The sequence below is a fragment of the Amaranthus tricolor genome, chromosome 2, assembly GCF_026212465.1.
Source record: "Amaranthus tricolor cultivar Red isolate AtriRed21 chromosome 2, ASM2621246v1, whole genome shotgun sequence".
NCBI classification, from domain to species: domain Eukaryota; kingdom Viridiplantae; phylum Streptophyta; class Magnoliopsida; order Caryophyllales; family Amaranthaceae; genus Amaranthus; species Amaranthus tricolor.
This window is the reverse complement of record NC_080048.1, coordinates 32,875,721-32,893,684: the sequence shown is the minus strand read 5'-3', so window position 1 is coordinate 32,893,684 and position 17,964 is coordinate 32,875,721. Positions and strand designations below refer to the sequence as shown.

Genomic DNA, 17,964 nt, shown 5'->3' with positions numbered 1-17,964 from the left:
TTTCCAATTACACCTTAACCTGACATAATTACATCTTAACTGTCATAATTACACGTTTTCATTGTATTTTATTCTTTTTTTAAATTGGGCCAACCCATGAAGGGCAGTCTCTTCCATAAGAATTTGTGTTAACTGACCTTGAATACATGAGTTGAATACTATCCATTATTTTCAGTCATTCATATACCTTATCTTTTTACGTTGATATTGTTTTGAACTCTTTTATTAAGGGTTGTGGTCTCAATGATACTACCTCTATATTAGTATTTATTATAAGGATAAAATTTAAACAAATTAAAAAAATGAATAAAAGTTGATAAAAGTGTGATTAACAAGGAAGTAGATAAATATGTGGATGGGATAAAAAAAGATACTTCTTCCGTTCCTTTTTGTTTATCCACTTTACTTTTTGCACGTATTTTTTAGCAAATTTTAAGCCTAAATATCTCTAAGTACGCATTATAAAAAATTATAAAAATTATATATTAAAAAACTTTACATCAAAGCAAATCTAACAAGATTTCACATAAATATATTTTATCTTTAATATATGTAATTCAAAAATCTAAATTAAATTTCTCTCTCTTAAAAAAGGACAAACTTAAAGTGCACAAACAAAAAAGAACATAAATCATGATAAAAATAAAAATATAGCAAAATTTATGAGACGAACTAGAAAGAAAATGTAGACATTGATAGAAGTGAGCCAATATAAATAAGGTCTCCAACTCAAATCCAATAATTGAAACACATGTTGATCAATCTCATACAAGAATAAATGTCATGTTAGTGACCCTCATCAATCACACCATTGTAGTTTGTATACCCTCATATGTATCCTCAAGAGAACCTTTGGACGATTAGATTTTTTCTGAACCGTCAACCACAACATGATCTCAAATACACATTTATCCGGCTTTCAGGCGTCGTCCTCTTATTTGATAACCTTACAAAATGAAAATCGATCGACATAACGACCTTATCTATCCAGAACATCACACATCCACCGAATCCTCCGAACGAAATGCAATGATGTGATTAGTACATACTTCCTCATCAAGAGACATCATGCATTATTTCATCCAAAACTAAACTATTCCTATAGAAAGTAAACTAAATCTATATTTATCATTCAACTTGTATTAGTCACAGGACAAAAAGAATGTTCATATGCTTCATTTTTTTTTTCTAGGTTGAAAGTTTGTATTTCAATAAATAAATCCTAATTTCTATCTAGGAACCTTGAATATGGATTTCTCTGAAATTTTCTTCCATGTCTTCAACAACAACTTCCCTCAATATGTTCGCGGCGTCTTCAGGGAATACAGGATTGATATTACATCCAGTTCCGATTTCAAAACCAGCTAAAACAGTCAGCTGCGGGACTATCTGTAGATACCAATGACTGAATTGCAAATCAGAATCATTGATGTGCAGAGGAGATGTATGAATCATGTAGTTAAATGGTGGGTTGTTCAATTGCACACCCATTTTTTTCAGCATGAGTTTAAGTAATCCACCAAGGTCGTCCGCCTGAAGAAAGTGATTAGATCACGTCAGGAATTTGACAAAGATTGAACAATTACATGGCTTTTACAGCCCATTTGATAGTCGGTAATAAATATTCAGAAAAAATAAGTTCGGAAAATGGCCAATACATTCACAAAAGGGGTATCCGAGTTTAATGAGTCCTGTTAAGGTGAAACTACACAGCTGAAGCAGCATCTATACAAGGCACATAAACAGAAAAAACATGCATTTCAGCGGATCTCCGAAATTTCAACCACAGATATGATATATGTGTCGATTCATATGAAATAACGTAAAGGACAATAACACAAAGCTTAACAAAATTATTTCAAATTAAAAAAACGAGGGGTGAGCACAAAACTGTCGAATATATGAACTTCATGATCTGCATGAATTTCGGAATCTTGCAATACGAGATCTCAACTCCGGATGCATAGCAATGTAGCTCACTTACCACCAAGCACAAGTATTAGGCACAAACAAGGAGTCGGAAGGCTAAAATGTGTCTATATAGTTTCTTTTTGATTGATTAAAAATGTCGGACTGTCTTGAACTTGGTCACTCATCAAACCAAATACCTTAATAAAACTCCATCGGCCCGTTTGGTTAGTGGTACTAAATGGAGGTAATAGGAATGATTTATAGTGTAAAATTTCATCAAAAGTTACATGTCATCCCCATGGTAATGAAACTTTGATCACAAAAAAAAATTTTTTATTTCAAATTTTCATTACCACCTAATACCACATCTTCCAATGGTAATGCATTAGATGAAATTTATGAAGAAAATAAGATTACTAAAATTGGACAAGCATGACCATCAAAGTAGCAAGACATTTTTCAACCAAACTTACATCAATTTTCATTCCCATTACCATCATTTAATACCACCTACCAAACGAGCCGGATAAGTAATAGAGGTTGAAGCCTCAATATAAAGGCTCATACCAGTAAAAAAAAGAATCACAGCTAGAGTATGGAAATTCTGGAAACCATTAATCTATGACAGAATGAGTCATCAAGTGATAGCACATGATACCACAACTTCATCTTGTTTATGATGATACTGTCAATTAGTCTCAAATGATTTGCTAATCTCCTCGCGAATCGCAATTCAAAAAAAGCAAACAATAGTCAGTTTCGGGATTTTATGGACCATTCTGAGTGAATCGCAAATTCAAAATGGAATTGGCCAGAGAATTATTAAACTTTGGTACTCTCAAGTTTGTAAAACAAAGCATCATACAATAGGTCATGGTCAAATACAATAGGTCCACGTTCAAAGTACTTTACTACCATGGTCATGATCAAACAAGATGTTTCACACAGCTAAAAGTATGGCCAAGGTTAAACGTTTCCTTAGTTGCATTTTGGTAACCTTTTTGAAATTTGAACCTCCTAGCTACAATCAAAAAGTGAATTGCATCTTTCGAATATTGCACGTAATTTATTTATCTATTCAACTCTAATCTAGAAATACCATTTCAGTTAAATCTTGAAGCAAATAATTAAAAACATAAAACTCTTACCAAAATACGCTTATAGGGGCATAGGAGCTCAGATGTTTACCTTATCCTTGTCTATATCCTGAAAATGAGCAGAGTGATACTGCGGAATAACCCAAATCTCAAAGGCATAACTTGCAGCAAATGGAACAACTGCAATGAAGTACTTTGATTCATGAATTACAAGCTCTTTCGGTGGCTTCTCACACAAAACACACTGTCCTGTCTGCTCAAAATACTCTTTCATAGCCGTAAAGCGACTAGATACTGAAGGAGGAACAATGGGTAGAGCTATTAGCTGACTATGAGAATGACTCATCGATGCTCCAGCTGAAGCTCCATGGTTTTTAAACACCTTGACCAGAAATGGCAAGTTTTAGCACAACATAAATTCTTGTGAGAGACGGTCTTTTTGAGAGACAATCTTTAATTAGATCGGCCCATAAAGGAAAAAGTAGAGTAAGAGCATGCATTAAGCTTCGTTGGGCTAGGCATGAGAGACGTCTCTCAGGAGATTGACTGTTAGCACAATATAAAAGGGTACAAGAGACTCAAGTTTAAAGATTGTAAGTTTGTAAAACCAATCATTACACATAGGTTCAAGTGATATTAATGCCTAAATTCATTCTTCATACCTATTAGAACGGACGCTTCATTTGATACTTGATCCCGAACCCAACATGCCCGGAAGACATAAGGTACAGTACTTCACTTAGTATAGTTTTCAGAGTAATTGTTTCTCGTCTTAGGCTAAAGTTAGTGAACCATTCAACCCCTATAAGAGTTATATTACCATTGGTGGCAAACAATTCAGATTCTAATCAATATGAAGTCATTATACTAAGCTTCATGACCAAAGACTATTTAAAGAATTAAAAGATAAACCCTTAAGTTGTTCAAAAAAGATATACGGAGAATCTAGGCCAGGACCTACCTAGGCCATGGCCCACATCATTTGACAGAAATCCTATTAATGTTCAATCGTATAGCTTTTTTCACAGAAAAATGGCAGCAAAGTTGGTATAGTTCACATATAGAAATGAGTGTTGACCCAACTTATACTAGTGTCTTGAATTCACCTTTTATACTCAAGCGACAACCTCCATTGACAATACTAATCAAAATTACATCTTTACATCAAGATTAGATGCTTACATGTTTATTCACTCGAAAACGAAAAACAAAACCAATCTTCAAACCCCACAATTTCCTAAAAAGGGCCCTTTTCAACATCTATCCTATGCATAACATGAACTGCTTCCTTCTTTTCAACATTCAAACTTTCCAAATTTACATTTACATAAACCTCAAATTCCATCACAAAAGCAAGACTAATCACCAGTAGTAGCAACAATCAAACAACCCAAAATATCCAAATTTAGCATAAAGATCCCAATCACACCAGTAATGCCATAATGGACATCCTACAATGATAATCATCTAACTTAACAACACAACATGTACAACTTCTCAACAAATCACATCAAACAATCATTGTCCCTAATCAAAATTCATAAATAATCCTTCAAAATTGGATGTCAACTAGAATAATTCATAGAAGATTCTAAGCATATTCAACATGCTCGATCGCACAAGGCCACAAAAAATTAGGGACCTCAATATTCAATTACTTAGTATTAGGTATTTAAAGATACAAAATTATTAGAAAAATATTACTACTATAACTTTTAAAACTCCACAGGACCTTCATAGAATTTGTCAATTTTTGCAAGGCCCCAAGAATAATTGATAAGGTCATAGCAAGATGGCACCATGACTTAGAGATTAGATCTCCTCCACAATGTTTTCTCATGCTCTTGGCATGCAAATTTAGTTGTATTCAACAATAATAAGCTTAGATCAATTAAAATTATTGCTCATAAGTATTTAATTTCATTCATGTTTAACAAAAATTAAGTTTAATTTGGTTCCATACTCAAATATTCATTAGTAATTACACTTTATGGTTGCATAATAGGATATAAGGTGGGTCTATACCCAACATTGCATGTGTGCTGAAACGACTCGGCTACCGATCAATCAATATCAATGGGTTTTCACTCAAATGACTAACTAGATTCATGTTATAGCTTATTTAACATACACCAAAAACTCTTGCAATGCACATAAGAGAAGAAGAAAAGAAAAAACCTGAATATATTTGATGCTATCAACAGAAGCAAGTTGAAGCACCCTCTTCTGATAAGCCATCAAAACCTCCCCAACACCAGCTCCAGAAAGATCACCCAAATGAACCGGGTGGGTAGGAGTTTCAATCACAACTTCATGAAACCCAAACCCGGGAATAATACAACAACCCGAATCCTCCGAACCCCGGTTATGTGTGCCAATATCCTTACTCAAAGCAGGATATAAATTCTGAATCACCCTTATTTTCCAATTAGAGGGACAATTTGGGTCATCCACAACCCGGAAAATTTCAGGAGCACATTCATGTTCATGCCCAATACAAAAAGGGCATTCCTTTAACTGATTTGTGCTTGAATTTGAGACAGGGGATTTGGATTTAAAGTCAGATGGACGTTTGGATCTTGCTGGAGAAAAAATGATTAATTTGTTGTTGATTTTGTCTTTTCTAATTTCTGGTTTTTGATGTGAAGATGAAAAAGAAGAAGGAGGAGGCGCCATCAGTGATTTCTTGAGGTTTCTTTAATGGAGATTTTGGCTCCAAAATGTAGGGGAGGAGTAAAAGAGTGGATGATTGAAGCTATGGTGGAAATTGGAATATGTTTCCTTCTCTTTATGATACATAATACATTGCTTTTTCTCCAAACTATTACTCGTATTGTTTGCGGTGTTTTTCCATTTTGAATATTTTAGAATATTTTATTTTAAAAAGAGAGATTTGATTAAAATTTTAATGATATATATAAATGATAAATTATGTCAATGTGAAATCTCCTTAAATTCGTTTTAATATATATTTTTTTATTATATATTTTTTTATAATTTTTATAATGCGTATTTAGAGATATTAAGGCCTAAAATTTACATTGAAAACTGTGAAAAAATTAAATAGGAAGAACAAATGAAAACAAATATTTTGACATTAATTCCAACCAAAAATAACATTTATAAAAATATATAAAGAATTATTTATGAATTAAGCATTTTGCAAACAATTTTAATTTTTTTCGAATTACAGCCATCAAAATTAATGTCTATCGAATTACGGACATCATGAGAATACTAAAGTTTATTTGACTGAATACTCAGGAAGTAACATAACTTTGTTGCAATCCTACCTTTTGTTCAATGGCCTACTATCTCCTAATTATCTAAGAAATTCGACTAAAAAGTAAAGTCAAAAGGATGAAGGTAAGATAATATTGGTTGTATTTATATGAAACAAAGAATTATAATTGTTGAATTTGTTGGGTGGTTGCATCATCATATTGCTTCATTTGTTTTCTGTTTTTATGTGTCTATTTTTTTTGTCAATTTTTGATGTGTTGGAGAAGAAGTCTTTCGTCTTGGGATAATTTATAGGAGCTTGCATTGTATTCACGATATTGGAATGGATAGATTTGATTTACAAGCTAATTTGTTTTCGGTGGGTGACTTATAGTATTGGCTCAATGATGATACATTTAATATTTATTTTGTGGCTGATGAGCGCATTAGAACAACTCAAAATGATTCGACAAATGTTTGGATTGATTTTAAATGTCATTCAACTTGATTTAATCCATGTTGAGGCCTTTTCTAGATTGTTGGTAACTTGTAATAAATGTAGCCAGTGATGATGTTGTTGATGACTTGTATAATGTATCTAAAAACAAATTTTGTTTCATATAATCGATAAAAGCTTTGAATATGACTTTAATAAATGTGTTTAATAACGTTATATCTCCAACTGATATTGTTCTTAAATTTGGTAAAAGATTTGAGAGCATTCGTCTCCTTTTCTCTTTATTTTAAAAGATGACCATTGTTAAAAAAAACAAAAAAAAACCATTATTACTATTTAGAGGTACATTTCATAATTTTTTTCACTAAATAAGAAGTTGATTGATAATAGACAATAGTTTTATACTCCCTCCGTTCTCTAATGTTCTTCTCATATAATATTCCACCTTAAGGAGAGAGAAATTTAATTAATGTTTTTGACACATATTTTGAAGATAAAATATATCCATATAAGATTTCATTAGATTTTTTTTAATGTATACTTTTTAATATGTATTTTTTATAATTTATGTGGATTTAGAGATATTGAGGTTTAAAAGTTGCATTGAAAATTGTGTAAAAAGTTATTGGGAAAAACATAAACAAACGTAGGTAGTAACATTTACGCATTCAAATTGTTTGGTTTCTTGAACAACCTATTTACGCTTCATGGCTAAACATATAAAGCCTTCAACACTTTTTATCCCTTGGTTTTTTGTTGCTACCAACTATCGTATACATCTTTAGCCCTTACATCTTTCTAGCTCACCTTTACAATGGACTGACATTTTAATAATTTCATTCGTATTACTGTTAATAGAAGTGTATAAAATAATATTATGAATTTCAAAGGTGTAAAGCGGGCCCACAACTAATCTTCTATAAAAGTAAAATAAATTTTTAACATAAAAAATATTTAAATATGAATCTTAAATAGCTGATAAAGTTATGTAGTATTATTACTAAATGGATTTTAGGAAAATTCCAAGTGGTAATCCTGAGGTTTTGGGTTTTTAAAAAATTCCAAAGCTTTTAAAAAACGCTGTAACCCTGAGGTTTACTAAATTGTTCTACCGTAACGTTTTTGCACATAAAACGTCAGCAAACATTTATCGAAGCTTTAAGGTTGTTGTACGCTTATTTATGCGACTCACTATTTCAAATGCCATCAGTTTCAACCTTTTTCCCCAAAACATAAACCCCTAACTCTACCATCTTTGTATTTTTGGAAAAAAATATGATTTGGATGAAAGATGGTAGAGTTGGGGTTTATGTTTTGGGGGAAAAAGTTAAAATTAAAGGCATTTGAAATGGTGAGTCACATAAATAGGCGTACAACAGCCTTAAAGATTTGAAATTAACGTTTACTAACGTTTTTATGTGCAAAATGGTCACGGTGAAACAATTACGTAAACCTCAGGGTTATCGCGTGGATTTTTCAAAAATTTTGGTTACCACGTGAAAAACTCAAAACCTCAAAATTACCACGTAGAATTTCCCTAAATTTTAAAATAAATTATCAATGTAGTCCATAAAATCATATAGAATCGCTACCTAATAGTTTATTATGAGATTAATTATAATATTAGCTTTTTTTTGTTTCATGTTTGAATACAAGCTTTTTCTAAATCTCTAAAGTGGTTTCACATTTTTATTTTTATTTTTATATTTATATCTACAATCTTGTCAAAACTTTACAAAATAATTGAAAAACCAAAAAATTTAAACCATTTTCAAGTTAGGTCAACACAACTATAGCTTAATCTACATTATTTGCTCCTCCGCCTTCCGCTTTGAATTCCGTTTAGCACTTCCTTCAAGATATATACATTCATCTCTCTTTTGAGTCTTGAGTTTGCTACGTTGTGATTTTCTATATAAGAGCTTTTTGACCATAACATAAGCAAACTCAACGGGAGGGAAAATTATCGCATTCGAAAAAACATAAGTATAACATAGTGGTTTTGGGTTGACAAGTTAGAGCAGAATTGTGCCACATTCCCTACTAAAGTTGCTCAGAACAATACACATGATTTAACACCGCACAATAAGCGAACTATTTTTTACAGTACGAGTGTATAAACAAAGATATAAAAGTGATTAGATCTGACTCGGCCTACAAGGCCATTCTAGATAAAAGCATGGCCCGAACAAACCCACACACCAAAAAAGTAACCAAAATCTCAAAATGCAGCACAAAAGCCTAGTCCTAAACAGGCCAAAAAGTTCTAACTTTGGGTCTGCAAGCGAAGGCAGGCGTGCAGGTTGATCAGCTTACCAAAGCTTAGCAATCCTAATCATCCCAAAAATCTCTTTTGCTTCCTGAATCCTCATAATCTAAAACTGCACTAAATAAAAACTTTATGAGGTTATACTATTGAAAAACAAGATGAAAAATGCAAACAAAAATAATAGAATGACATAATGACTTTATGAGGTATCAGAGATACCTCCCCTCAACAAAAGTCTATTTATAATGAATTCAACAATATAATATACATCACCCTCCCTAATTTGAGAACAATAACCTCTTAAGATCACAAATATTAATTCAAAGAAAAAACACTCTTTTGGTTTACTCACCCTAGCTTCTTTACAAATGAAATAGCCTTCTCAACTATATGGTTATGTGTTGTATGGTGATTGCTTCTATGGATGATATATGCTTTATATAGAACCTCATACATCATCCTAGATCCTCTCTTTACTCACCACTCACTACACATTAACACTCTACAATAATACATGAATTAAACAAGAAGTAACACACCCTTTCAATGCCATAAACGTAGAAACTGTCAGAAATGGAATCCATAGTATGTGCTCGAACGAGCTTACACAATGCTCGAACGAGCATCTCACCATCTGACCTTCTGTTTTGCTGCTGCAAGTTTGTTCGAACGAGGTGGTTGCTTGCTCGAACAAGCGGATCATTCAGCCTGCCTTCTGGATAGCTTTCACATGTTGCCTTGTTTGAGCAACTCAGTTTCCATGTTGCCCCATTCAAGCCGTTGTTCCACATACTTAGTGAAGCCTCAAACGCCTCACACCGATCACCTCATTGATCGTTTCAAACCTCAATACACTACCTCTCAACACATCTCAAGGTTCTTCTCCCAAGTACAACCTAAGAGATGTTTGGTTGAATTATCAAATTCATTATCATTATTAAGAGTTTTGGCATTTGTACTAACACATAAAGATATAAATATACATGTATCATGTACTTAAACATTTGTAATTATATGAATGTTATTTTTGGTCCAATACAAATTCTGTGTGCGCCTAAGGAGGTCTTTGGTTTATAGCTTTTTGCTTAGCTTTTTGGTTGGTTTTTGACTTGTTGGTTGGTCAAACAGTTAAAAAAAGTATTTGATAAATAACTTTTAAGCTAGCTGAAAAGCTGACTTTTAAATATAAAAAAAAAAAAGCTAACTGGAAAAGCTACCCCAGTTAGTTTTTTTTTTTGGCTTTTGGCTTATTGACTCATTTTTTTGAACAAACAACCAACAACTAATACCTAAATTTACCAAACATCTCCATAAACAGCTATCTTTTTCGACTAGCTTAAAAGCCAACAAAAACAGCTAACATTTTCAGTTAGTCAAATACGCCAACTAAAAAGTCAACAACCAACAACCAACAACCAACAATCGCCTTTAAATTTTGTAATTGTTCTTTAAACCTTCTCAAACACCCCTAAAACTTTTATCATCTTATCTTCACCTTCTTCATTTCCGTATTCAAAATCCCTTCGGCGGTCTCTTCCTCTTCTCAAAATTCAACCGCCTTTGAATTTCTTTTCGCACTTCAATTGTTCTTTAAACCTAATTTACCAATTTCACATAAATTGAAATCCTAAATCATGAGAAACCCTCAAATTTGAGATCCTAACTTTCTAATTTTCCTATTGCAAATTCTAATCCATCGAAATGCCAAAATGTAAAACTCATCATATCATATCATATCATGCATGATATATTCTAATAAAGATGAAATAAAATGACAAATGTCGCAATAAGAGTGATTCTGTCATTTGGATTAATTTAATTGGAGTTAGTGGTTGTTGACTAAGCAATTTAAATACAGCATGTAATTTTAGATTAAATAAGGAAATTTTGTAATTAAATTGCAATAATTTTGTGATAAATACATTAAAATTCAGGAATAATTGAAACATCAAAAAAGGAAATTGTATGATTGATTGATTCATTCTAATAAATATGAAGCAAAATGACATATGTCGCAATAAGAGTGATTCTGACATTTATTAATTTAATTGTAGTAGATGGTTATTGACTAAGCAATTTAAATACAACATGTAATTTTAGAATAAAGAAGGAAATTTTGTAATTGAAATGCAATAATTTTGTGATTGATACATAAAAATTCAAGAATAATTGAAACATCAAAAAAGAAAATTGTATGATTGATTTGCAATAATTTTATAATTGATGCATTAAAATCCAGCAATAGTTTTATAATGTAATATTAATTTGCAATAAATGATAAAAAAAAATTAGCACTTTGAGTTTTTTTGCAAACATAGTATTCGAAATTTACCTTGATTGGATAACATACATGCTTAGTTGTTAATTAGTAATAAAAAAAACTCGTTGAATTTATTGCTGCTTAATTTGCGTTACCAATTCCCTAATTATACAAAAGTTGCCTTAAATAAATATTTAAATCAATTAATGAAAGTTTCCCTAATTATTCTTTAGTCAAATATTAAAGTTTCCTTAATATACTTAAATAATTTTTGACCTTATATTAGTAGAATAAAATTAAATTACCTATGTATTTCTACCACATTTTGTCTACATTTTCAAAATCTCATTGAGTCATTGTATTTTGGTTGGTTGTTTGATTTGGAAAATACAAGACATGTATTTCTATTTAAAAATAATAATCGAAATAGTAGTATGAAGATACATGTTGATCTTAAATGATGGAAGAAAAGTAGAGATGGATTGGATAAACTTTTTTTTCTCATATGAAAATGAGGGAGTATGTAGAGAGTTAATTTAGGGGTACTTAGAGTAATTAGAGGGTATTTGGGAAAGGTGCTATTTTTTTTTTTAGCCGTTGAGTTGTGCGATCATTGTGTAAAGGTTAAATGAATTACTCTTTTTGTTCTTTTAATTTTGCAATAATTATGAAACAAATTTTAATAGAAAGAAAATTGTGTTGAAAAATGCGAAAAAAATTAAATGGAGGATAAAAATGAGTTGTAGAATGAAAAAATAGTATATATTTATAGATGAGATTAAAAGAAGAAGAATGAAACCATTGAAAAAAGAAAGAATGCAAAATTAATGGGACAAATTAAAATGAAAAGTGATGCAAAATAAAAATAGAATAAGTAAGGATAAAATAATTTTATTTTAAAAATATGTTAATATATTTGCGAAAAAAGAAGGATATTAAAGATACTAATTCAACTTTTTTTCTTAGAGATGCCAATCATCTTAATTATATTGTAGGTCAATATTAATTTAAAATAAATAAAATTATTATAAATAAAAATGTATTAAATTTAAATTAAAATTGTTAATCATTTATTGTATGTATTTCAAGAATGTGAAGACTTGAAAGAATGAATAGGAGACTAAACAATAGTGCACCCACTTTTCAGTTGCGTTGCATAACTTATAGACTAATAATCATTTATCTTATACTTTCTACATAAATTATATATGTATGATTTGCATAATTATTCACATCTAAATATGTGTTACGTAATTGGTTTAATATTATTATAGTGATAACTATAATTGAATGAAAATATTTGAATAAGATAACGATAATATGAAAATTCATCATTAATTAAAATTTAGATTCTTTATATTTATTTATATTAAAAAAATTTCGTGCATTGTACGAATTTATATACTAGTATACCATAAATTCCCTAAATTTAGAATTCTAATCCCTACGTTCCCTCAAATTAAAAATCCGAAAAACTAATACTAAATTACAAAGTTGAAAACTCAAAAATCACAAATTCAAAAATTAATCACGAGTTAGCTTGAGGGTTTTTTCTTTCATTTTTATAAGAGGGATTTGATTTTTGCTACTTACAGAAATACTTAATTCTTTCTTCCTTTTAATGATAGAGATCTTCTAACCTACTTCCGAAAACAAAAGAATGAATTCAATAACCATACTTTTTTTGATCCAATAATAACCATGTATATTCTAAAAGGTTAATTTGAAGAGTGTTTTTTATTCAATTAGAGTAATATTTATTTACTAGCAATATTTATTTTACTAGACTAGATATTCTATACAAGTACTTAGTTATATAAGTGGCTTATCTCAAGAATACTTGTGAGATGCTCACAATTGAGCTAAATCTAATCAATATGTAATCTAATGGTGTAACACCTCAAAATTTTCGACCCTTTAACGAAACCAAAACTGTAAAGAACAGAAGGAAATTCGAGTGTTACATAAAAGAAAAAGAAAGAGAATTTAGATAAACGTTAAATATTAACTTTAAAAAGGTGAGTGGAAATTTCGGCAGCATCTGCCTTAAAACTGTGTGCCTTTGTAGAAAAACAAAAGTTATTTAGAAGCTAATAAAGTAAAGGCACCAACGGCCTATCAAAACTATGTCACGGCGGAATGATTCGTTGCCGGCTTCTCAAATCAGCATGCCAAGCATAGATCGTAGTTCCAGTGTCGACGTTTGCGTTTTAAAAAGACTTAACTCCTTAAAACCATACAGAGTTATAAACTACGCAGCGGAATTACAAATATACGAGGGAAGACACAAGGCCTCATAACAAAACATATACAACCAAAGTTTACAAAAGATAACAAGAGCTACAAAATCGAAAGATAGCGGTATGACACCGGTTATGCTTCGCCCTCATCACTCTCCCCAAATGCAATGCAATGCAAAAGAAGCTCCAGTACCTGCTACGCCTGTCTATGATCCTTCTGCTGCTCGACATTAGACTAAAGGCCAATGTGTCATAGCAGGACAATCATAGAAAGTCATCAACAATCAAAAATAAACACAAACACGTACACGTCAGTAACTAGCATCAAATATAATAAGGCCAACTACTAGATAGCATTATATCATAAAACAACATAAGATGATTTCATAAAATGCAAGCACAGATAGTAACCGTTTATCGGCCACTTACACTTCTTAATTTCATTACGTGCTTTCCAACTCGAACCATGTGTTCTTGGGTAGAATGAAGGTCTTCACGCTCATCTTTTCAAACATAAACTCTTGCAAAACACGTATAGTATCAACTCGACCAAGGCATTAACAGAATACCTAACACATGACCTTATAGAGCTCGTCTATCTTAACGTAAGTGTGATCATAGTCTGTAATACCCTTGAGGTAACTTAACTTAGGCACACTTCTCAGTAGCATAAACTATTCTATCAATAAGTAGATGTTCTATTAATGAGTAAACGTTCTATCACGAAGTAAACTTTTTATCAATGTGTAAGCTTTCTATCAATGTGTAAGCTTTCTATCATTAAATAACTTTCGATCCATGAATAAATTTTCTATCACTGAATAACTTTCTATCAGTAGATCTTTCTCTACTTCCTGGTATAGTGACACGGCCAAGGGCGTTATTGGTCATCCGGCGCCCACGGCAAAGTACGAGCTCATGCCCCCTCCAGCTGACCCTCTCGGGTCCTACAAAAACTAACACACTGGGGTTCTAAACCAGTGAAGAGGCCACCATATTGGGGTTTGCAAGGCCCGCATGGTAACACCTCGGTCAAGGGGCGGTATCAGCCATCCGGCGCCTAGTGACCCAAGCATGCTCATACCCCTACGGTGGTCCCGTCAAACCTCACCTAGGGGACTACTAAATCAACCGAACATAATCCAGTTGAATCACACCAGCTAATTATAATCTAATACTTTATCAGATAGGAATGACTTCCACTTTCGACTAATAATAAGCGCCCTGGGATAGCAGCACGCCAAAACCCACTGAGCCACTCATTAAAATATGAAATTCACCTCTAAAGGAGTCATTTTAACTCCAATTAAGGCATAATCCAATTCTTAAATAGATAAGGGGGTAGTTCTTGCCTTCTATTAACACTCTAATTCTCTAAACTATTCTAACCGCAATGATTTCATAGTTGATAGTTCTTCATATAAAGTGTACTTACTAGTACCTCATAGTTTCAATACAATGCATACTATCACAATAAACAATGATGTCTTAAAGCAAATTGCATATAAGGGTTAGTTACTGCATGTACGTACCTGTAAACATCACTGCACGATTAAAAGTCACAAAATCACCCGACTAAGGCTCTACTTTCCTGTTACAAAATGGGCACCTATATAAGCTATGAGTAGAACTAATAAGTTCCCTTAACTACTTTGCCATACCAAACTAAATACCAAAGTAACCGCTATCACCCATTCAACATGAGTTTCCGATTACTCTAGCATGCACACAGCTCATTCAATACAAGTCAAAATCATTAACTCAACACAACATAAGTCTTTCCATCAATTTAAAGTAGAAGTATGTGTGAATCGTTTCTTTACATTAACTAATTTTGAGCATATCGGCTCACATTACCCAAAAATAACTAATCACAACTAAATCTTACAATTTTAATATAACATTAATATAACGATAAGGCAAATCTTAGAGTTATCGTATCGCGATATCATTTGTTACATTCTCCAAAGCTATTAAGAACTATAGTCAAAACAACTCGACAATTAACTTTAGCAACCATCGACGATAAGTTGACACTATGCTCTTGGCTTACTAATATCATGTATCTATAACTTCAATAACAACCTAATAAGGGTATTTGTAATTCACAACAATCAAACCACAACAATTAGTAGCTATTATTCTCAATTTAATCAATCACAATCACTTTCATAGTCAACTAACATCATCACCATTACTAATTATTCACAATAATAACCAATCGACCAAATCTTAAAACAACTTTTAAAGTTATTTAATCAATCATCACCAAAATATAGTATAAAACACACATTATTAGTAATTTCATCTCTAAATCCAAGTCCTAATCGTTTCGTGTTCATAGATAACATGTACTCATACTAAGATTCATAGAAACTAATACAAAACCAACACATCACCCATAATTTCAAATCACACTTCAAACCCTAAGCTATAAACATGTTTAATTCATCAATCAAATTCTTACCCACAAAAATATTCAATGAAATTAACACAACCAACCTCAAACTCAATACACTTAATAAAACTCCAATTAAAAGCTAGAAAAATAAATTAGAGAAAAGAGGAGATGGCTCACAATGTTAAAACTAGAAAAAAGGGGAAAGAGGTAAGTTAAGGTTGTGCTAGTGGTGGCACGTGACCAAACCGGTAGGAGATAGGACCCCAAACTGGCCACCGTGGCTGGCGGCACGCACAGCAAATGCAGCACCCTAGGCTGCTGCTGTAATGGCTGTTTAAAGGGGAAGAAGCAGCTGCGTCACAGGGAAGAGAGAGGGAAGATCGGTGGTGTTGTTGGAGACCGGTTGCCACCGCGGCTGGGCTGCTGGTTGGTGGTTTCGTGGCTCAACAGTGAGGGAGAGGGGAGAGAAGAGAGAAGAGAGGAGGAGGAAGAGGCGTGACGTTTTTGTGAGTGAGGGAAGGAGTACTCACAACCCTAACACATCCTTTTATATTATTTATCTATTTATTTATTTATTTTTTATATCTAGATTCATCTTCTTGCGAGGTCCAATTAAGAACTCACCTCCGTATGCTCACACATTTTAAATAAAATAATTATTTTGATTCGAATCCCTTTGTATAGAATCGTAATTGTATTTTTAATATAAATATATGTTAATATTTAAATTCGTATATGAAAGGAATTTATTAAAACTACTTCAAAATTAATTTAATATAATTATAAAATACCCAAAAGTTATTAAAATATTAATCAATGACGTCAGAAAATCTCGGGGTGTTACAAATGGCCTATTTGATTAGTGGTACTAAATGGTAGTAATGGGAATGATTTATAGTGTAAAATTTTATCAAAAGTTTATATCATTCCTATAGTAATGAGACTTTGATCACAAAAAAGTTTTTTTATTTACAAATTTCCATTACCACCTCTCTCAATAATAATGCATTGGAATAATATTTATGAAGGAAATGAGATGATTAAACTTGGACAAGCATGTCTATCAAGGTAACCAAGTAATTTTAAAACCAAAATTACACTAGTTTTTCATTCTCATTACCACCGTTTATTACCACCTACCAAACGGGCCGTAAAACTTTTCATGGATTTTGTATATGTATGATAGGCTCAACATAACCTATATATATTTTGTACTAAAATAGAAACAACAGCTCTGGGAAGTAACGGTCTTATTATGAGACGGATAGCCCAATCGGCCTAGATTTAGTTTTTCTCAATATAAACTCAGTACTTGATCTATTTAAGGTCATAATTGATATCTTTAAAGTCAAAATTAATTTTTTTAAATGATCATTTTAAGGTCTAACTTGATGATTTCCAAGAGCATTCATCGAATCATTTGGCAAACATAACTCGATATCGTCACTTCCTCCACCTTCACATCAAGGGTAAGCAAACACTACACCTACAACTTTATTTTCAAGTCCATTATGAATAGAAACTGTTGAGGGAAGAGTAGGATCACTATTATTGATCAATGATTAATGAGTACATATACTCTTATGTTCCATTAGAACCATCATGTTGCATTGAATAAGAGTACATGTATTGTGCAATGTTTTAACACTATTATTGATAGTGTTATTGACCATTCATTTGTTGTTTGAAAATTATCCATAGAATGAGAAAATAGTACCATTTTATTACCTCTGTTATGAAATTGTGAGAACAGAACCATATTTAGGTAGAAATCGATAAGTTTAACTTCAAAATTGATCATTTATAAGTCAAATTTGAAAATTTTATTTTAATTAATCTGTTTAAGGTGTATATTATGTTGAAATTGATTCCTTTAATATCAAAAGTGATATCTTTTATGTCAAAATTGATTTGTTTTTTTTAAATTTCTGGGAGATCGGCTATTTTTATTTATCAATTTTTAGATTTTGTGTCGACCCATGTTGATGATCTTAATATATATGAAACCGTCCCATTCAAGTTTTTGTGAAATAGAAAAGTCAAAAAGATGAGAAATTATAATAAGATCAATGCACTCTTACAAAGTTGTACTTGATTTGTTTAATTT

At 31.7% G+C, this 17,964-nt stretch overlaps 1 protein-coding gene across 1 annotated transcript; it reads right to left on the bottom strand.

Moving 5' to 3' along the window:
- Window positions 1–675: 675 nt before the first annotated feature.
- On the bottom strand, window positions 676–5,846 carry LOC130806533 (ADP-glucose phosphorylase). The gene is made up of 3 exons (XM_057671659.1): window positions 5,187–5,846; window positions 3,100–3,390; window positions 676–1,533 (listed from the first exon to the last, which is right to left on the bottom strand). The coding sequence occupies exons 1-3, from the start codon at window positions 5,682–5,684 to the stop codon at window positions 1,234–1,236; spliced, it is 1,089 nt and encodes a 362-aa protein (XP_057527642.1). The 5' UTR covers window positions 5,685–5,846; the 3' UTR covers window positions 676–1,233.
- Between the last annotated feature and the right edge of the window lie 12,118 nt (window positions 5,847–17,964).

Coding starts and splice junctions, on each gene's coding strand:
- LOC130806533 (XM_057671659.1), bottom strand. CDS start 5,684: ATGGCGCCTCCTCCTTCTTCTTTTTCATCTTCACATCAAAAACCAGAA. Junction 3,391..5,186: donor ATAGCATCAAATATATTCAG/GTTTTTTCTTTT, acceptor TTTCTGGTCAAG/GTGTTTAAAAACCATGGAGC. Junction 1,534..3,099: donor AGGATATAGACAAGGATAAG/GTAAACATCTGA, acceptor CACTTTCTTCAG/GCGGACGACCTTGGTGGATT.